This window comes from Beta vulgaris, chromosome 4 (genome assembly GCF_026745355.1).
Source record: "Beta vulgaris subsp. vulgaris cultivar EL10 chromosome 4, EL10.2, whole genome shotgun sequence".
Lineage (NCBI taxonomy): Eukaryota > Viridiplantae > Streptophyta > Magnoliopsida > Caryophyllales > Amaranthaceae > Beta > Beta vulgaris.
Window position 1 is genome coordinate 39,128,056 of NC_079205.1, and position 22,271 is coordinate 39,150,326.

At 36.8% G+C, this 22,271-nt stretch overlaps 3 protein-coding genes across 3 annotated transcripts; 2 read left to right on the forward strand and 1 right to left on the reverse strand.

Moving 5' to 3' along the window:
* The first annotated feature begins 5,034 nt into the window (after positions 1 to 5,034).
* Positions 5,035 to 10,122, forward strand: LOC125496649 (uncharacterized). The gene is made up of 6 exons (XM_057394058.1): positions 5,035 to 5,555; positions 7,487 to 7,702; positions 8,071 to 8,163; positions 8,287 to 8,391; positions 8,483 to 8,962; positions 10,069 to 10,122. The coding sequence occupies exons 1-6, from the start codon at positions 5,280 to 5,282 to the stop codon at positions 10,120 to 10,122; spliced, it is 1,224 nt and encodes a 407-aa protein (XP_057250041.1). The 5' UTR covers positions 5,035 to 5,279.
* A 3,420-nt stretch (positions 10,123 to 13,542) lies between these two features.
* Positions 13,543 to 14,450, forward strand: LOC104891234 (hypothetical protein). The gene has a single exon (XM_010676894.4). The coding sequence runs from the start codon at positions 13,681 to 13,683 to the stop codon at positions 14,293 to 14,295; it is 615 nt and encodes a 204-aa protein (XP_010675196.2). The 5' UTR covers positions 13,543 to 13,680; the 3' UTR covers positions 14,296 to 14,450.
* Positions 14,451 to 19,427: 4,977 nt separating this feature from the next.
* LOC104891235 (pentatricopeptide repeat-containing protein At5g06540) lies at positions 19,428 to 21,556 on the reverse strand. The gene has a single exon (XM_010676895.4). The coding sequence runs from the start codon at positions 21,510 to 21,512 to the stop codon at positions 19,896 to 19,898; it is 1,617 nt and encodes a 538-aa protein (XP_010675197.2). The 5' UTR covers positions 21,513 to 21,556; the 3' UTR covers positions 19,428 to 19,895.
* Positions 21,557 to 22,271: the final 715 nt, after the last annotated feature.

Genomic DNA, 22,271 nt, shown 5'->3' on the forward strand with positions numbered 1-22,271 from the left:
GGTTATGGATAAATTTGCAAAGATGTGTGAACATGAAGGAGCGTAAACTTATTAATATGAAAACCACGACAATCATATCCTCATGCAAGAAATCCTTCCTGTTGCTTTAAGAGCATCAAATGCCACAAAAGTTATTGATTTGCTTGAGGAGTTGTCGTACTTTTTTAAGAAGATTTGTTCAACCACCATTGATAAAGGAGAGTTAGATACCATTCAGTCAAAGCTTGTCCTGACCCTTTGTAAGATGGAGAAAGAGTTCCTCCCAACATTTTTCACAATTATGGTCATCTACTAATTCATTTAGTGGATGAGGTTAAACTCGGTGGACCTGTTCATTACAGGTGGATGTATCCTATTGAAAGGTCATTATTTCTAATTTCATATTTTCTTTTAATTTGTTAATTTTTTTATATAAAAATCCATCGTCAAATCTTCTCTTATCTCTTTCATACTCACGATCTTCATATATATTAAGGTACTTGGCCTTTTTGAAATCTCATGTTAGCAATAAAGCACAACCTGAAGGGTCTATAGCCGAAGGGTTCCTTTTATGGGAGACAATTAATTTTGCTCGAGATATTTAGAAATGTTGAGACCATGTTCAACAAACCGAAAAGAAATGATGACGGGGTTCCACACTATCATATACTATCTATACAACTCAGGATGTCGCGTAATTGGAAAGAGAGAAAATGTTCGTCTTGATGACAAAAGTTTAAAGCAAGCACATCGCTATGTTTTACTTCATTCAGATGAGATGAAACAAGTGTTTGAGTAAGTACCATTATTGGTTATCTAGTGAAAGTATTAATTATAACTTTAACAATATATTTTTTTTCAAATTCTTAAGTGATTTCCTCCAAGTAAAGCGGCAAGAGCATCGAGTGGGCGAAATTGCGGCGAATGAATATAATGAAAATCAATGGAGACTTAACGAATTCTCCGATTGGTTGCAAAACCAGGTTATATGCTTTAAAATTTCGGGTTGCCTTAATTATTTTATATATCAATCAAAGTTTAACTAAATATTTTACCTGGAATTATAGATCCATAACCTAGATGATAACACAGTAGAAGGAAAGCTGAGAAAAGCGTTGGCCGGTGGTTTAAGCAATCGCGGTAAAAGGATGAAAAGCGTTATCATTAATGGATATAAATTTGATACCGTGGATCGTGAACGATTTCGGAAGACACAAAATTCTGGAGTGATGGTTGAAGCCGATGGCCAAGAGTATTATGGAAAACTGAAAGAAATTTTCGAGCTTGATTACTATGGTTCATTTAGGGTTGTAATGTTTCGTTGTGACTGGGTTGACATTCGTAGGGGTTTTAAAACATACCCAAGTGGCAGAGTTACTGTCAACTTCTCGAAGTTGATGCACACTGGTCGAAATTTGCATGATGATCCATTTGTTTTCTCTTCTCAAGCAAAACAAGTTTTTTATGTCGAGGATGAGATACAAAAAGGATGGTTGCACGTAATTAAGACTAAGCCCAGGGACTTGTTTGATATACCCGAGGATGACGAGATTCTAGAATAGAAGGGTTTTGGGTTTTTAGAATTTTATCATTGTTCATTTGTGGATTTATGTTTTGATTTTGGATTCGAGTTATTAACTTTTATTTAATGGTACTACTTTGTCTATTCCACATTTATCTTTCTTATTATTCCTCTATTTGCATTTCCCTCTTGATTTCACTCTATATCTACTTAAAAATTATGTAAATGAATGTGATATGTTGTGGATTATTTTGATTGGGTGAAAGCTTTGCTGAGGATATTGATTATTGATGTCGTATTGTATCGATTTATAGTATAAGCCACTTAATTAGGCTTTGTTGTTAATTTTTTGGTTAATTGCTTCATGCTCTGTTGTTCAGATTGGAGATTATTGTTGTTTTTCCGTGTCTTAAGTTAGCATGTTAATTAAAGGAACTAAGATTGGATTAAAAAAACTTAAGTTCTTGCTATCATTATGGGAAAAGTAAACCATATTATAGGCTTATAGCATAGCTACTATGATGAGAACTCTTTAAACTGTTCTTCGGATAAGTTGGTCGATGGAAATAGAAGTTTTCATATGATACTTTATATAATGAGTTTGTTTGAGTTTTTGACGTTGGCACCTTTGATCTTTTAAAGAACCTCTTCTTTTTCCTAGTAAAGCATATGTACATCAGTATAAACAAGTAATAATGCTTTAAATAGCAGTTTGAGATTGTTGTACTGTACAACTCTCTATCTCTTATACATGGCCTCAGGTCTGAGTTTCTTAATGTAGGCCAATTGATCTGTTGGCCTTCAGTTTATTAGCTGGATTAAGGAGAGACCCTCTTCCCCTTGAGCATAGGCTTTAATTGATCTTTAAGTTACCATTATTATATGATATATTCCCATACTGTTGACCGAATTGTTTGGCTTCTATTATCGCTTTATTTTCGTTTCCCAGTTGGTGGTAGTTCATTACTTTCAGACTTTAGAGACCATTGTGTTGATTATGCATTATAAAGATACTTTGTGGTGTTGGATTGGATATTTACATATGTCTTGTTCTCTGGATGAATCAAATTTCCCCTAATCTAATCAGTTTCTTTTTCTTCCAACATTTCAGACACTGGTAAGGTTGATTTGGTAATGAAGTGGTTGAGCGTGTGAGTGGAGGTTTCTCGGCTGGTGGTGGAATTTCGAGTGGGTAAGAAAAGATGATGTGATAATGTTATATACAGTCTCCAAAATGATGGTTTTAAAGCTATGTATATGTTTATTCTGAGGCACTATGGTTGCATATGCATTTACAGGATAACAAGTGGCCCTTTGTCAGGTCTAATTGGAAGGTACTATTCTGTTGCTTAGAATTTTTATTCTTTTAATTGATAAAATACATATTTCCTCACATTTAGGCTTACATGCTATAATGATCCTAGAGTACTTCCTAATACTTTTTAATCTTATTCGATACTCTAAGAAAAGAAATTACGTATGCCCTGTACATAACCGAAAAAGTGCATAATTCATATGATAGAGAAAATAATTTGCTCTACTGTTTAAACTATTTAGAATTTCCAGTCTACTTTGGGGGATCCGAAACACTTTACACACCTTATTAGATGTAGTAATGTACCAATGTGTCTGTGTAGATGTCTACAACGTTATTTAAGTCTCTAAATATAGCATCGACACTATTCTTTTCACATTTGAAAATCACATTTCAAGTTTCATTAAGTTCACGTAAAGCCTTTGTGAAACTATTAAAGGTTCACCTAAAGCTGAAAGTGCAATTATTACTAACAAACTTGTAGTCGAATTAGTTTTCTGACATGGTGCTGGAGAAACAAAAATGGATCTGCTGTGCTAAAATCTTTGGATTCCCTGTAGCTAATAGCTAATAATTTCAAGCTTCAAATTCAATGCATCATACAGGCCGATGCTAGCCTTATCTTTTCCTATCGTCATAATCTGAAGCTATAATCACATTTCCTGACTATGATATGCTTGTCGATAAGTCGAACAGATGGGTCAGATAGGATTCAGATCCAGTAAACTTCAAGTTCAGGTTATTTACTCTTTGGGTGAATTGTTTTAGGTTGTCAAATTCATGCGCATGACCCAGATATTTCGCATTCAGATCAACCGTGACCTGGTATTGCATCTTATTACATGCAGGAGAGTATACAGAAATAAGATGAAGACTTATATTAATCAGCAAAGCTACTCCTGACCTAACTAAATTACAAATTACAGTATTTGGACAGTAGAATCTGTCCCATACAGATGATATAATTCTATATTCAGAATGTTCATAATATATTAGAATATTCAATGGACATCTATTAGACCGTTTTGAGGGTTCATAACAGAAAGAATTCTCAAACTCTTTTCTTTTCTTTTCTTTTTATTCGCTAACGCCTGTGTGTTTCATCACAGTCAAAATGACTAATATTATTTAATCAATAATGTAGATGTAAATTGTAATTTTGCTTCATTTTAAATATTATAGTAGTTTTCAGAAGGGCTTGATCATTATCGTTTTTGTCTAGCAGTGATATATTATGACTTATCGAGGGAAGAGAACGAGGGACGTACATGCAGATGACCAGCCCAGTTCATTGTCTTCACAGTCACCAGGTGCTGCTGCTGCACACAACTCTCCTTCGACCGAAAATGCATCACAATCAAACAAAAAACAAATCCTTCAATCGCAGCCATATGAGGTTCCTTCTAACGTTGAATTTGGACCATTTTGCCCACCAAGTGCCACCACAACAAATCCTTCAATCACACCAAGTGCAACAACTAGCAAACCATTAGCTATATGGAAAAACCCTCCTTGTATCACATCAAAACCGCTCAAAATCCCTCCTGCTTCTTCTACTCATACCCCACCACTCAAGCCTTCTACTATCACATCCAAACCGCTCAAAATCCCTCCTCCTTCTTCTACTCATACCCCACCACTCAAGCCTTCTACTATCACATCCAAACCGCTCAAAATCCCTCCTCCTTCTTCTACTCATACCCCACCACTCAAGCCTTCTACTATCACATCCAAACCGCTCAAAATCCCTCCTCCTTCTTCTACTCATACCCCACCACTCAAGCCTTCTACTATCACATCCAAACCGCTCAAAATCCCTCATCCTTCTTCTAGTCATATCCCACCACTCAACCCTTCTACTAATACATCCAAACCGAATCCCTCCTCCTTCTTCTACTCATACCCCACCACTCAAGCCTTCTACTATCACATCAAAACCGCTCAAAATCCCTCATCCTTCTTCTGGTCATATCCCACCACTCAACCCTTCTACTAATAAATCAAAACCGCTCAAAATCCCTCATCCTTCTTCTGGTCATATCCCACCACTCAACCCTTCTACCAATACATCAAAATCGCTCAAAATCCCACATCCTTCTTCTGGTCATATTCGAGCATCTCTCAACCCATCTACTAGTACCCCGCTCAAATCCCTTCTAATTCCTTTGATCCTATCCCACCTAGTAGGTCGCCTTCTAGTCATAACTCCCCTACTATCTCACCTCTTAACCCATCAGAATCCCGTAAGCCAACAAAGCAAAAAGAGGGTGAAGAATCATTAATGAAGTCGAGAACATCAAAATCTGTACGGTCAACATCATATCCAGATTGGCCTTCAAATGTTCAATTTGATACGAAGGAAGAGGTTATGACAAAGGGTAATGTCTTTCCTTGATGGTCTACTAGGATTTTGACTTATATTGGTATCTATTATATCTATTTATGCTATTCTAATATGTTTTTATGCAACGTCATCCCATTATTTATCTCTATGCAGATGCTGAAGGTAACATCACATTGGTGAGTGGTCCTATTCCGACAATCAGTGTGTGGAGTAACAACGGCGTTAAATACTGTGTTGAATTCAACGAGTTTTACCAACCTCTTAGGAAAGGTGGAGATATCTTGGTCAGATTCATTGGTAGCATTGCAAAGGTAGAGACCTACTGTCCAGTTGGAGAAGTGAATTGGCATAACGTCGATAAGAAGCTGAAAGCTATGTTGGTAGAGGAGGTCAAAGTAAGTATATATTTGATTCTTCTTCTTACTCATTTTCGCGCATTTATGTGTGTTAGGTTGGGATTTGGCTGGATTTTATCATGTTTGTGTCATTGTGTGTTTGAGTATGATGGAATTCGTTGGTGTTTTTACTAATTCGTTGGTTTAGCTTATAGTAGCACCGTTGGTACCAATCACAGCATCTGCGTATAACAATGGGACCTGCACCAACTCATGTTATATTTGCACCAACTGTTAATTTTTGAATGAAACAAATACATATAAGAGACAAGTTATATTTGCACCAACTGTTAATTTTTGAATGAAAGAATAACAGTGAGAAATTGTTGGAGGGATGAAATACGACCAGCATGTTATATCCTCGACTACTCTCTGTGTAAAACTCACATGGGCCCTCTTTTATTTCTCTCCATCTCTCTTTTCTCCTTGGCTCCTGTGCCTTCCCCATGTTGCAAGTAAAATTAAACAGAGGGGAAGTAACTAACTGCAAAATGTTCCTCTTATCTGTGCTGCTCACAAAACCTCTTGGAAGAATGAAATGCTGACATTTCGCATTAGATGGACGAGCAACTTGACATTCACATCTTCACTATGAGGTCATTCGCATCAATTTCAGTCTATCTTAAACTTCAGCTGCACTAATTTCCATGTCCATGTAAGAACCAATGACCAGGATGAACACTTAGAGTACCAAATTTTGAAAGCAAATGAGTTAGCTCCAGGACAACATTATTCTTACAAACTACCTCCTCTGAACCAAGAATTACTACTAATGCTGACAAAACTTTGGGACTTTAAAGGGTACAAGCAACTGTAATCAATCATCATGCAGAACCTTTTTCTGTTTTTGGGATGATAAATCATAGAATATCTCATAAACTGAGAAATAGATCCATTTCAAAGCATAAGCTAGCTTAACAATACTATACAGATGTACGAGTTCGTCAAGGTACTATATGATTCTAGGTACCTATCTAACGCAGCAACTAGCTACAAGAATTGTTCTCTATCTTAAAGTTCTCTTTCACCCCTCCGATATGCAGATAATAACAGAACATGTTAAAGCAGCATGATCCTCATACCACATCCAACACATACATTCAGCATGGTTGCATAAACTTAAATGATTTAAATTCTAGAACCAGATTGCATTATGTAATAGTCTCTCTTGATTTTCACAAAGATATTTCTCTAACCAACTCCCTGAATTTCCGCACCCACTAGAGTGACAGTAACTAACCACCTGCCAGCTCACTCTACATTTCAGTATTCTTCCTCCTAGACCTCCTGGTGTAGGTGAACCTGATAGGTGGCCTGGCACGTGATGTAGCATTACCCCCTTCCCACACAGCAAGCTTCTCATTGATTCTTCTAGCCAGAGAGCCCTGTCGGTATGGTTGAAGCTTTAAGTACACATAATCTCCAACCTGAAACTCCAATTTGCGACGGTGTGTGTTCTCCTGAATCTAGACGTCCTAAAACCTATGAAAAAACAGATCCAAGCTAGGATATTCTGGTGTTTAGTTGCTCAGTTTATAAGCACAAACTCAGCACCTAGTTTACATCCAATTGAGTACAGTATGTCTTATTGTTGCAACAGAATAAAGACCTAAAAGCAAATTAAAACATGACAAATCAAGTAGTAGCATATAAAACAAAATAGAATTATATGATTAATGCCATCTGTTCTTCTTATACTTGCTACTATACTGTTTTAATATTTAATTGTTCTGACTTATCAATCATAAGCTCTTGCAAATCTTGAAATAACATACTTTGTGCGACTTGTATGATATATTAAGTTCGGGTATCCTGACAATGCCTTCATAATAGTTCTGTTGCTGCCTTCAGAATAACAGTATTTTTTAATTCTCTTTCTTTGGATATGCTTGTAAACGCCTAGGCTCACCCACGATACTATTTTCTTAAAGGAACGCTTTGTAATTCCTGATGGTCCTGAATACGAGAAACAAATCCTCAAGCGTGCTAACAGAAGTTGGAGGCATTTTAAACACGAGCTCAAGTCACATTACTACAAACCAGATGACAAGACTCTCGATGAGATGTGTAATTTGCAGCCACCATACGGAATTACTAGTAATCAATGGATAAAGTTGGTTAAGCACTGGCATTCAGAGCTAGGGAAAGTAAGTTACTTAATAATATTAATTTCTATGGAGTCATTAGTTTACAAATAGCATCATTCAAAAAAGCTGACAAGTGATGACATAATTAATTTTATCTTATGGTAATTGGTTTGATCATTTTTGTATGCTGTATGTACCATATCATTCCAATCAAGTCTATAAATAGCCAAAACGGTATAGCTTGTTTCATACTCAGCAGAACACACAATCTTCTATTCTTCTATAGATTATGACTAACTGTATGAATGATTGAATGTACACATGCATGCATATTACATACACTGAACTAGTGAAGCTAATGATTGACATTTGATAAATCTTTGTTCTGTATTTTTGATAAATATTTTTTTTCTTTAATATGAGTGCAGAAATTGTCAGAAGCTGGGAAAGATGCACGAGCTTCCCTAAATCAACTTCACAGATGTGGCTCCAAGAGCTTCGCAAACAAGCAAGCTGATTATGTATGATTCATGAATATTAACATAAATATATATATATCTAGGAAAAATCTTTTTGGAATATATATATGTAACTAATCTTGTAGAAATTTTCTATGATTGTTTTTACATTTAAAAAATTATTAGGAGGATGAGCATGGAGAAAAAATGAGTTTATTAACTCTTTGGAAAAAAGCTCATATTGGAAAGGATGGAAGCTTTCTACCAGACACACTCACAGAAGAATTTATGGTATAAGTACAGATTAAAATAAAATAATAAGCGTGCTTCCGTTTATTGTAAACTAATACTTCTTATATTTTATATCTTAATATTTGTGTAGGATGATGCATATGCCAAGTTTGAATCATTGAAGCAAGCAAACCCTTCCAAGTCTGACTTAGAACTTGAAGATGAAGCTTTTGAGCACACCATGTATGATGGAGAGATTCCCAAACGTCCCGTAGGTTATGGACTTGGAGTTCGAAAGGGGGACATTTACGGGGTGCATGGTGTCCTGAAGAAGCAAGGGTGTGGAAGAGTTCGAAAGACGGCCGTGTTCATGGAGAATGATAAAGAAGAATTGTCCACTCTGAAGAAGGAAAATAGATTGTTGAACACCCAAGTCCAAGAGAACAAAGAAGAAGTGTCTGTTCTCAAGAAGGAAAATAGCTTGTTGAAAGCCAAAGTTCAAGAGAACAACTCTCTGCTCAAAACTCTTGTTGGACAATTTTCTCAACTAGTAGGTAAAGTTCGTAAAGGAGAGGCTTCAATGCACCTTTTAGATTGTGCACAAGCAGTCTTGGAAGTGACAAACCAAAAGGTACCTTCCTACTTTCAAACTTTATCTAAATTCCCCTTCCTTATGAATGAGCTAATGTACCAAGCAAGAAAGTTTCTGCCCAGAGTACAGCCCTAGTACTATAACCTTTATCTTTTTTATCAGATACATTATTTTCTTCTTTGACATCAACATTGATAAGTTGCTTGAGTTTTACATGATCATTCTTCTGATCTGAACCTTTCGAGGCGGTTGCACGCAGCATTTACTTTACTCTTGTTTATACTGAAGAGGATGAGAATTATTGGCTGCAAATCTGTGAACACGCACCCATCTATCTGTTTTAATTTTATCTTTAGTTTGTAGTATTACATGACAGTATATTGAAACAAATATGTGGCTATCTAAGTGAGTTTTTTATTTTTCTGTTTTTGAAATGGATTTGAGTTAATTCCGTTTGCAGTCTCTCATTTCTCCTGCCACCAATTGGGATAATACACAAACTGGGAGTCAACAGCTTGGTTTTTTTTAGGGTGTCTAATGTTTATAATGATGGCCAGGATGCTGACAGCTTAATGAAGTTTAGGACATGTGAATGGCCTTACTGATATGCTGGATGTCACTTGATCTAAACATGTTACTGTTTTTCCTAAGGGATGAAACAGTAGTTTGATGTTATTCTAGGAGGGTAATGTTTATGAAGTTGGAGAATTTTGATATGGAAATTGATTTTGCTAGCGCCTGTAGATGGAGACAGCTTATCTCATGAGACTTGAGTTCTTTTGTTGTCTTTGTTTCTTCTTTATTCTTCTCTAGAGCTATGCACTCTTATGTGATTCTTCTTTATTTAGTAATTAGAAAGTTTAAGACATGGAATGAGTAGAAATTCATATATAGTGATGCCTGAACATTAAATGAAACGAGAGTGGAGTGGTAAGAAACACGAATGATGGTGCTGGACTTTCCATGTGATGCTTTTAAGGTCATCTCATGGCGCTCTGCACACTTTGCCATAATCATCTCTCTACCTGGTCACTTTTCACAACCTTCATCTTTTTTATCAGCCAGATACATTATTTTCTTCTTTAATTTGACATCAATCATTACTATCGTACTGATTATATTGTCTTTTTTTTCTCCTTTTGAAGGTACTCGAAAATAATGAAGGTGCAAAAGATCAAGAACGGATGGCTTCAAAGTAGCTACTATTGTATCGTCATCTATTTTACTAGCGCGCTAGATCTTATTAGTTAGCTTATTTTCAAGGTTACTTCACTTTGGATATTTTTATTAATTAGCTAGACTTAACTACGACATACAATTTGCAATTATGTTTGTAGGGATTTTAGTTATCTTAGTATATTTACATTTATAATATATTGATCAAAGTATTTTTTTTTTTTACCTTAATATATATATATATATCTTCAAGTTTATAATGTTTGTTATAATTTATTCTAGAGTAAATATACGTACATATATATGTGTGTGATAATATATATATATCTATATATATATATTTATATTATATATATATATATATAATTCGGAAAAATAGCAAAAGGGACTACAAAAACGAAAATACATTTTATAGTCATCATGAAATTTTGCCAAATAATTAAATATTAAAATTTAAATCCAACTTCTCTTTTAACGACGCCAAAAAGCGTCCAGATTTAGAGGCAGCAAGGTGCTGCGAGTCAACGGGAACGGTGACGCTTTTACGCGACGAGACAATTGGGGACTATGTTAGGCGTCGAGAATGGCGACGCTTTTACGTGTTGTAAAATACCTACTCAATTGACGCAACGCTTTTAGAAAGCGTCGCAAGCAAATTTAGCGACGCTTTTTGGCGTCGCCAAATGGGTTAAAAAGCGTCGCGATAACACTCCTTTTGTAGTAGTGTATATATGTATATATGTATATATATATATGTATATATGTATATATATATGTATATATGTATATATATATGTATATATGTATATATATATGTATATATATGTATATATACATTGGATTCGCTAAATATTTTTGTTGGATTATTGAATTGTATTTATGATGTTGGTTGTTGGGTTGAATATTGGATGAATGATGGATGTAGGAGATGGTGGTTGTTTGATGGAATTTTGAATTTGCTTGGATGGTGGATCTCGGAGATGTTATTGGTTGTTGTACAGGTTAATTCCCAATTATGGGTTTATCCAATTTACAAACGGAGCTCTGCCGAAATTTATGTGGAAAATTTTAATAGCATATTGTTGCATAGCTTCCTCGAGGTTGCATATATAGCTTCCCAATCATTATTAAATACAATAAAAAATTAAAAAAAAGAAGGCATATTGCTGCAGTTTCTGACCCAAAACCGCAGCAATATGCCTTTTAATATTTTTAATAAGGAATATTGATGCGGTTTTGGGCAAGAAACCGCAGCAATATTCCTAAGTAAATAATAGAAAAAAGGAATATTGCTGCGGTTTCTGTGCCAAAACCGCAGCAATATTCTCTGTTAACTAGATAATACATAATAATATTGCTGCGGTTTTGAGGCCAAACCGCATCAATATAATTATTACCTATTGCCGCCCCCTTAATTGTTGCGCGCCCAAAACCGCAGCAATAGGCCACTTTTTGACCGCAACAATAGGCATTTATTCTACTAGAGGTGGATGAGCAATAAAAAAAAACTTTAATATTGGCCTGGTGTTGTCAGGGAAGAAAGCTTGGAGCAAGAACTTATGGAGGGAAGATGAAGAGGTCTATAGAAGGTCTGAGATTGCACACTGAAAAAACAAAAAACAAAAATCTTTTTTTTTTTCTTTTTTTTCCAATGAAGAACTTTAGCATTATAATAGGAAACCATTATAAATATTTTTTGGAGGGCACCCTTTCGAGCTAGGTAGCACCGATACGGATAAATGTACGGAGACGGGTACAAGGACGGAAAACGGCAAAATCAAAATTTCTAAAAACGAGTACGGATTGGATTCGGCCAAAAAATATTTTTTAACAAAAAAATATATATTTCGTTATGATTGTTTGTGTGTTTTTATGATTAGTATTGTTAATTAATAATAATAATATAAGAATATAAAATGAAAAAAGAAGTACAGAGTACAAACTTAGTAAAGAAAATAAGAACACTTTCATAAAGATAGAGATAAAAATGTAGAAGTAGCAATCTTTTACCAGAGAAATGACAAATGTAAAGAAGGGAAGGAGATTTAAAAAACAAAAAAGTACCCAACCTATTTTTTGTTTTAATTTAAAAAACAAAGAAGGGAGGGGGATTTAAAAACCAAAAAATGACAGCTGTAAAGTAGGCCCAAAGGGAGGGGGAATTAATTGCTGCCAGTGGTTTTCTTTTTACACTCTTCTTCTACTTTCGTCTTCTTCTTCCTCTACTTTCTTCTTCTTCATCTCTTTTTCTTCATCCTCTCTTCTTCTTCATCTAAATAATTCTAGCCTCAAATTTTTTCTCCAATTTGGACTTAAAGGTTACTCTTTCTTTTGGGCAAAATGTCATCAAAATCTGATCTCAAGTTTTTTTACTCTGAAATTTCATGAAAGTTATATGGGTACGTTTTGTTCTAGCCCACTTTGAAGCGGATTAGTTCCCATAAGAAGCACTCGTACCCACCCTCTCAAGTACGGATTAGGTATGAATCCACCCCGTATCCATACCGTCCCCAGATCGTACCCGTATCGGGTATGGGATACGACACTCAACCACCGTACCCATGCTTCATAGCTTTTGAGAACCCCGTGGTAAGATTAATTTACTATGCACTTTCCTTGCACATACAGGGTCACTCACCAAAAGGCCCTATATGCTCCAACCCCCACTCACCTCACCAAAAAGCACCCACAATAATATTGAATTTTTTTGCTTCCAACAATATTTGAACCTTGGTCTCACATGTGGGAGATATGAAGCTATACCATTGGACCCAAAGAATAGAAAACCATTATAAATATGTAAAGATAATTTCTTAGATGTACAAAAGAAATCGTATGGATGTAAAAATTAGATTTTAGATGTCCAATATATTATATGGAGGAGAGGGAGAAGTGGTAGTCCAGTGGAGTACCATATCGAATTCCAGGACATTAGTATTCGAATCCTTGTCCCAACAATATGTTGGGCATTTACTTTTGAGCTGTTAGCCTTGTACTAGCCCATGAGCTGGTGTGTCCTACAAGCTAGTAGCTTAATCGGGATTGATCTTTCCACAAATTATTTTTTCTAATAAAAAAAAATGATATGGAAGAAGGTAAAAAAGTAAAAAAAAAAAATGACTTTTTTTTTTTAATACCGAAAGCTTGATTAGGATTATGCTTTTTTTTTTTTTTCTTTTAGTGAGTGTCTCGGATTGGTTCACTGGTGAAGTTTTCGCCAGTTGGCCAGATTCTTAGATTCCTCAGAAAAACCGCTCAAAAAAAAAAAAGATTCCTCAGAAAAAAAAAAAGTTAACATATTATTTCACACAATTTGAAAAATCCATCAACAACAAAAAAAAAGTCCATGAAACAAAAAAATATGATTGGATAAACCACGTAATTAAGAAACTAAATTATAATCAAGTTCTCCTAATAAGTCCTATACTCCTATCCACCTCAAACACTCAACGCGTACAATTCACAACACGCGAAGTCAAAAATTCCACAGTAGATTACCTTCTTCTACTTCTCGCACCACCGCACAAAAACTCTCATTTTTCCCCCAAATCTTTTTTCTCTTTTCTCTCTCCTCTTCTCCAATGGCGTCGTCAATCTCCCTCCTCCTCCCAATTTTCTCTCTCTTCCTCCTCTCACTTTCTCTCTCCTCCGTTTCCGCTCGACCAGGCCGTCCTTTCCACCCCTGCAACACCCTCGTTGTTTCCACCTTCTCTTTTTCTTTCCTCCCTCAAAACCCTAACCCTAACCCTAATTTCTCTTTCCGCCATAATCGCCCCCAATTCATAGTCGTTTCCGCCGATCTCCACCCTCACCACCACTTCCGTCACCGCCGATTTCTCCCTCTTATGGTCGATCGCTTTCCAACGGTCGAAAAAGCTCAAGAAACTTCCGAGTTTTTACCGTTAGGGTTCAGCTCCTTGAGGGATAGAACTAAGGATATTCTTAGCGTTGTTGCTTCTCTTCTATTTGGTGCTGCTTGTGGGGCCCTTACTGCTGGTACAATGTACCTTATTTGGTCCATGTTTAATCATCGTAATGGATCTTACCGAAATTTGGATGGTTTTGAGAGCGATGACGACGACAACGATGATGGTGATGATATATTTAACCCGAAGAAGACGGGGTATGTTGCCATTCCTGCTGCTCCTGCTAAGGCTGTTGATTCGATTCCCGCTCCGGTGAAGGAGGCCGTGTAATGTGGGGTAATGAGGAATTTGTTTCGTGTTTTTTCGTTTTTAGTATGTAATCTAATGAATGAGCATAATATGGTGGGATTTAATTCACTGCTGCTGATGATATCTTGAATGATAATGCTTATATCTTGTTATATAATATAATGTTATTATTGTTATATTTGGTCTGGATTAGTGTGCGAATGATGCTTATATCTTGTTATATAATATAATGTTATTATTGTTATTTTTGGTCTGGATTAGTGTGCTACGTGACTTTTTTATAGGTTTTTGAGTTTTGATGAATGGGTTTATGATGTTTATTTGATTTTTTTTTTATTCAGAGCTTACTTTTCTTGAACTCTCAATAAATGGGATTTATATTATGGCAATGTGATCTATGCCATTAATATTTTAGCAGCCGAGAGATTAAGCTCTTGTTGATATTTGGTTTTTGTATTTTGGATGGATGAGGACTTAGACGGTTAAAAGCCTTAAAGGTTTATTATTGGTCTGAATGTGTCAACGTATTATTTGAATAAGAAGGCAAATAACCTACTAGCTGAATGTATAAGATTGTTATCTACCAGCCAATAAGGACATTTATACCGTCATTATTGACTGGTTTATTTGACTAGTTGTAAACTTCTACTTGATTATCTTGTGCATGATTTCTGATCGATATAATTGAAATAATCTAATTGATGATTCGGGGTTTATATTGGAGAATTAGAGCGTAAATTTTGTGTAGCGATGTATTATTTGGAATTGATGAATACTTGAATAGTATATGTAGAAGGACTTTTTTTGTTTGAATTTTCAGATGATCATGGTATGCTGGGCTGGTAGCTGGTGCCGTTAATTCTGTAACTTCTCATGAACATCTCTATTATATTAGCTTTAGCACTTTTATGTTTTAATATTATGTATGAAATTTGGAAGTGGAGGTTGGGGTAGGGTGTTTGATCATCCTGCCTCACATGTTTCTAAAGGGAAGGATAATGGCATGTCATGTGATATGTGACCGAACATGCAAGATCTATTTTCATTTCAAAAGATCGCCAGTGATTTTTGAATTATATGGAATAATTGAATAATTGTAGAGTTTTGTGTACGTTTCTCCCATTGGAGTTACTTATATGTTCCTTTGTCAGCTTTTAGCTGTTAGGATTATGTTGTTTTAGAGCATACGTGTTGCTTATGTTTCTTGGACTTGAGTATGAGTGTTGGATATGCATCTATATTCGACTGTTTGACTTGCTGAGTCTGAAGTTTAGGATATTGGGACACGACCGAGAATTTGGACATGGGTACGCGGCATGATGCTGGGGATTTTCTCGGAATACCTATTTTTTAATACAGTATAATGGATATCATATCAATGGAACTAATTTTATAAGGAAATTAGGGACCGAACTTTGTCTGATATCAACTCATTTCCTGGAATCCTTTTGGATTCATGTATATATATATATATATATATATATATATATATATATATATATATATATATATATATATATATATATCATATCTAATAAAGGATCTCTATATAACTTCCTTGACTGCAGATATATTCCGTTTAGGTTAATTGCACTCTCCTAATTCCCTCTATTTTCCTTCTCTCTCATCTTTTTAGTTTATACTTATTGTGGCTGTCGTTAACCAATTGTAAGGTCAAGAGTTGAGTATAGATTCCAATTCCATACCCTCACCTTTGCTGTGTCTTGTTGACACGGGTGGGGTTCCAAAATGCCAAGTCGGAGTGACATATTTTTTCGCTCTAAATTCTTTAATTAATGTTTTTTTTCTAAATTAGACTTTAAATAAGGCTAGACCTAACATTCAAATTTGACTGATGACCATGAAGTTTCTTACCTGGTATCTTCACTTAGCCTTTCAAGGTTCATGTAAATACCAACTTGACAAGGAATATGGGCTTATGTTCGTGTTTTGATAGGAGTACTAATGTCCGACTTTGTGCATTTATCTGCCACAATAATCATATTCGAAGAACTGATTAACACGCTGAGGTTGTGTTAACTTGTACTGGATTTATTGCAGATCTGGAACAGCAAACCTCATGCCTAGTTATACATGCGGTATTAGGTTTTAATAGCTTTCAAGTATCTATTCAATTCACAAATCTTATCTGTAAATCCACAAATCATTTGCTTATTCAATTCTCACTTCTCATATACCTTGATCAACACCCACAGGAATGAACTAATTCAGATATCTTGTAGTTGTGTTTCCCATTATTATACAAGTTTTTTGGTCTCTTTCTTCTTCTCATCTCTTTGGCTTCTTTTCAATTTGTGAAAATTTTATCGTTTGGGGACTCATAGGAGGGCTTATGATGGAGTCGTGAGTCGTCAACAAGTTAAGATGTGTGCATTGTCATTGGAGGTTTATGAAGTGGGCATAAAGTTTGGATTTGTGTATTTGGGAATAGGTAAAATTTAGTATGCTGTGTTCCTATGCAGGTCTCCTTATCATCTATTTTCATTGTTATGTATGCTGCTCCACCCTTCTTTAGTTCTCTGTCTTCTTGTGAGTCACAGGAGAGGGTTTATGTGGAGGTAGTACGACTAGTACCTAGTTTTTTTTTCAGCGACGTTGGGGTTCCTTCTGTGAATCCTTTTCTGGGCTTACTCGAGTTTCGATTCTATACTTGTCAGTACTAATTGTGGATGTCTGACTAGAGTTCTGGAAAAGTTGACTCTTCCGGTACTTGTTACTTTTTGCCATCAATTATGAAGGCTTATTCTGCTAGCCAAGGCTTCTATTGGGTTGTAAAGTGACACAGATAGGGGACATGTCACTTGTGGCTCCGTTGAACCCTTTTTTCCTTTTTCATTTACCTCTAATTTGGAATGGTTTAATTTGCAAGCTCTAGGTGGGTTGTTGGTTTACCTGGTTATAAGTGTAGTTAAGTGCCTCAAATATGTGAGATCAGAGATCACAGTTTAAAAAACCCCAGTATTCTCATAGTGTTCTGCTGCTGCAGTTTTATCCCCTTTTCTTCAGTGTGGTTGCTGGTGCTTTTGACATGGAAATTTGTAGTGGAAGAATTGGACATTTAAGAATGCTTTTATTTTGTGATTTTGTATGTTATAGGATAATGTTGTCTTCATAAGTAATGACAGAAATCAGAGTGGAATTCTGGATGATGGTGAGGGATTATATATTTTTTGAATGGGATTTTGACGGATTATGATCTGGAGATTTCTGATTTCACATTCTAAGGCCAGGAACTTTGATCCTACAGATTTGATAAATTCTAATAGTTGTCGACTAACGGTGTATTCGACTGTGGTAACAAGGTTTGAGTCTTACTTTTGCATGCTTTAACTGCCTGTCATGCTACCAAGTTAAGCTTGGCTTGGTGGTTGGGATTGTGCCTTTTAATCTTGAGGTTGGGGTTTCAATTACCACTAGAGACACTTTAAGGATAGGGATTCCCTTTACCCTCCCCCCTACTCTCAAAGTGTCTAGCCTGCAAACTCGGGCCAGGTTGACCTGTTCAAGGTTCAGGTGCGGTAGGGGCACTATAAGTATAGGAATTCCCTTTACCCTCCACCCTACTTTGAAAGTGTCTAGTCTGCTAACTAAGGCCAGGTCAATCTGTGCGAGGTTCCAGTTCGGTAGTGCAATTCATCTTATCAATTAAAGAAAAAACTGTTTTGTCAGGCTACAAGATTTATGTAGTCACAGGAGATTGGTGTTGAAAAATGATGTGTTATGTTTCCATTTTATAAGGGTTTTCATAAGATGCAGGTTTACTGCAAGGAAACCATTTGATAAATCAGTGACAAGACTCCTTAAACTGCTTAGCCTGCTGCGTTATTCTCATGTAGGTGCTCGCATATTATGTAGTATAGAAGTATATGAAGTGTATTAATCTCACATCTTTTAGCTGGTTTGAGTGGGATTTGGGATGTATCAATAAGGTACTCAAATTTATTTATCATTAGCGAATGGAGTACTTTTGAATACACTCTGAAACATGCACAGACGTAACTGAAACAAATCAGAATTAATCGTGGGCTTTTGATTATGTTATTTCTACAAATTTGTTAAAGCTCAGATCATTTTAGGTTAATTTGCTATACAAATACCAACTCGAAAAGAATTTAGAAATCGAAAATTCTAGGAAAGGGCTTTATCTTTTTGAGGAGCTTCTGGGAAGGTTCTTATCACCAAAACTTTCGTGTTCTTCGCTCTTTACATGTTGAAGTCATCAAGCAAACAAATTCATTCATGCTCATCAAGAAAGAAAGCAAGGTCAACAAATCCCAATTGTTTGATATCTAACTTCTAATGACGAGAGATTCACCAAATGCATGTCTCCTAGCTTTCGTTACTAGTTTTTCAGATCACATGGAACAAGAAGAGTCACTAGATGCTAGAACCAATCGTATACGCCAGTTCAGAAGTTGAATCCTTGCATCTTAGCGTAGAGCGTGAAGCGATTGTTACATAGCTAAGGTGATCAATATTAACCTAGGCTTGGCACAAAAAAAATATTGGGTTTTTGGTATGATTATTTGGCCTGTAATTTGGGCCAAAGAAATCGTTGTGTACAATCCGAAGTCCAGATTTTTGGCCAAATTTCGGCCTAGCTCGTGAATGGTCCAAATAGCGAGTTATGACACGAAAAAATTAGGTTCAAAACAGGCCATTTTTTTGGTCAAAGTTCGGCCCGACCCATAGTGACCTTTATATAGCACCATTGTCTCTACCCCATAACCACCATTTTCCAAACTTGACCAATCTACACCATCACCCTACCACCACCAGGCTGGCCCCAACTTAACCTAAAAATAACCAAAGTGATGGCCAAATGAACTACCCCAACCCCATAGATCACTGCCGCAGCTCGCCAACTACCTCTCCTAACCACATACCGGCACTCATCAACTAACCTCACCCCACCATACCTAACCCTGCTTTTTATTCCTTCCACATCCCTCTTTCAACCAAAGGTACCCTTAGCTATTGAGTGCATAAGTCCCCTCCATGAGGATAATGGCTTTTGAATCAAGTATTTAATCTAAGATGAACAATGTTGGCTACATTATCTTTTAAAAAACCAAGGTACTAGGTAGACATGAATAAATAGTGAAATCTAACTTAGCAAAACAATCATTTTTTTAATTCATTAATTATAGTGGGTAGATTACCAAGTAAATTTAGCATTCTCCATTCCCAAGCTCTTAATTGGAAGGAGATAGCTACATCAGCCTAACATAAAGTGCAACACATGCATAAAAGTCTGTCAGTGTCATTGACCAAATGACTTCATCAGTGACCAATTTTGAATCTTGTTTAAATATCACTCGTATTAAAGTAGGCTAGCCTTTGTAAAAGATAATTTCTGCAACTTTTGATGCACAGTTACAGTCCTAATATAATTTGTAAACTAGAGGTGAGATTTACTGGTGACAAACCTAAATCTAATCATCTAGTAGGTTTATAAATGAATGGTATAACACAGAATACCAACAAGAGTCGACTCAAGTGGTAAGTAGTTTGATATCGTTTAATGGATGTCTCGGGTTCGAATCTCACTGTAAATACAAGAACACCCAACTAATAATCTGATAACAACTCTTAGTAGATTACGTAGTTTCAGGAGCAAGAACAATATTGTTATGATCCCTTAGGAAGGAACGTAAGTGCTTGTCCATTTGAAGCAAAGGCAACATGATGTCTTTCATCTGCTTGTTACACATTTGCCCTGCACCAAATTCAGAAACAACGCCATCCACTTCAACTGAACTACATCCTGGCACCTTCCTCACCATCTTTTCTTGCATCCGTTCCCTTACTTTCATAACTCCATCCCACTTTTCCGCGGATGCATAGATATTTGAAAGAAGTGTGTGAACACCACTATAATCGAGCCCTTTCTCGATTAACTGTTTGACAATTTCTTCTCCCAGCTCTACATTATCAAATACCCTACAAGCATTGAGCATTGCACCCAAAGCATAAGAATCAGGCACCATTGACATCTTTCTCATCAGTTGTTCAGCCTCTTGTAGCATCCCTGATCTTGCTAAGAGGTCAATCAAGCAGCTATAGTGCTCAATTCCCGGATCAATTCCATAGCGGTATTTCATGGTGTCGAATATCTCTAATCCCTCCTCTATCAAGCCCATTCTACTACAAGCAGATAGCACACAAATGAATGTGACCCCGTTTGGCTTAACCTCTTCTCTTTGCATTCTTTTGAACAATTCAATCGCCCTCTCACTCTGCCCATGATTAGAGAACGCAGAGATCAAAGAAGTGAAAGCGAACACATCCTTAGATGGCATATCCTCGAACACTCGATTGGCCATCTCAATGCATCCACATTTTGCGTACATATCAACCAGAGCCGTTCCCAATTTAACATCCAATTCCATATTATTCCTATCAACATATACATGTATCCACCTCCCCTGATCAAGAGCTCCAAGGGACGCACACGCCGAGAGTGCTCCCACCACAGAAGAATGATTGGGCCTAAACCCAGACATCTGCATATCATTAAAGAGCTCCAAAGCTTCTTTAAAGAACCCCATTTGAGCATACCCAGTAATCATAGCACTCCAAGAAACCACATTTCTCTCAGGCATTCTATCAAACAGTTCTCTGGCGTCTTCAACGCGGCCAACTTTTACATACCCATTAATCACCGCAGTCCATGTGACAACATCCTTTGTCGCACTTACATCGAATAGCTTACGACACATTTCAATCGCATCACACATAGCATAAAAATGAATTAATCCATTTTGGATAAAATCATAAGATTCCCACCCCAATTTAATACACTGTGAATGAAGCATTAATCCTAAGGGCAGATCACAAAGACAATTACTAGCTCTAAGAATAAACGAGAATGTATAATTATTCGGATAAGACCCAGAAGCAAACATGTTTTTGTAAAGAGAGATTGCTTTAATGGGTTCATTATTGTCAATGAGGAGTTTGATCAAAGAGTTCCACATATAGTTGGAGCGATTAGGTGAGTGGATGAGGAGTTTATAAGCATGAGAGAGATGGGAACGATGGTTTGCGAAGGCTGAAACGAGCTTGCCGGCCGCATAAGCATCGGAAATGGTGCCTGAAATGATGAGATGGGATTGTATTTGCTTGAGTTGTGGAATGGTGAGACATTGGTTGTAGAGGGAAAGGATGTGCTTGCTTGATTTTGAATGGTAGTTCCTCGAGCCAAAAGAAGGCATCACCAAATTTGCCCAACAACGTCCAAGTAATGAGGCTTTTAAGTACATCAGGAGTAGAGGTGTCAATCTGGGTCACTGGCTGGGTTTGGGTTGACCCAAGCTGGGTCGGAATGATTTGGGTCGGAATAATCTGGGTGACACCGTGTCATGGGTCGAAACTGGGTGGGTCGGGTGAACTTGGGTCGGGTGAAACTGGGTGAGAGGATCTCGGAACTGGGTCCGGAAATGGTCGGGGGTGAGACTGGGTCGGCCGTATCTGGGTTGGGTGAATTTGGTCGGAATGGAATAAGGTGAAGTCGGTCCAAATCGGCTTTCGGAATGACTTGGGTCGGAAGAAATCGGCTTTCGGAATAACTTGGGTCGGAAGAAATCGGCTTTCGGAATGACTTGGGTCGGAAGAAATCGGGTTTCGGAATTACTTGGGTCGGAAGAAACCGGCTTTCGGTTACTTGGGTCGGAAGAAATCGATATCGGAATAACTTGGTGGAATAATTCGGCTTTTGGAATTACTTGGGTCGGAAGAAATCGGTTTTCGGGTCACGTGGGTCGGAAAAAATCGAAATCGGAATAACTTGGATCGAAAGAAATCGGGTTTCGGAATTACTTGGGTCGGAAGAAATCGGCTTTCGGGTTACTTAATCGGAAAAATCGATATCGGAATAACTTGGGTTGGAATAATACGGCTTTCGGAATTATCGGAATAAATCGGCTTTCGGGTACTTGGGTCGAAAGAAATCGATATCGGAATAACTTGGGTCG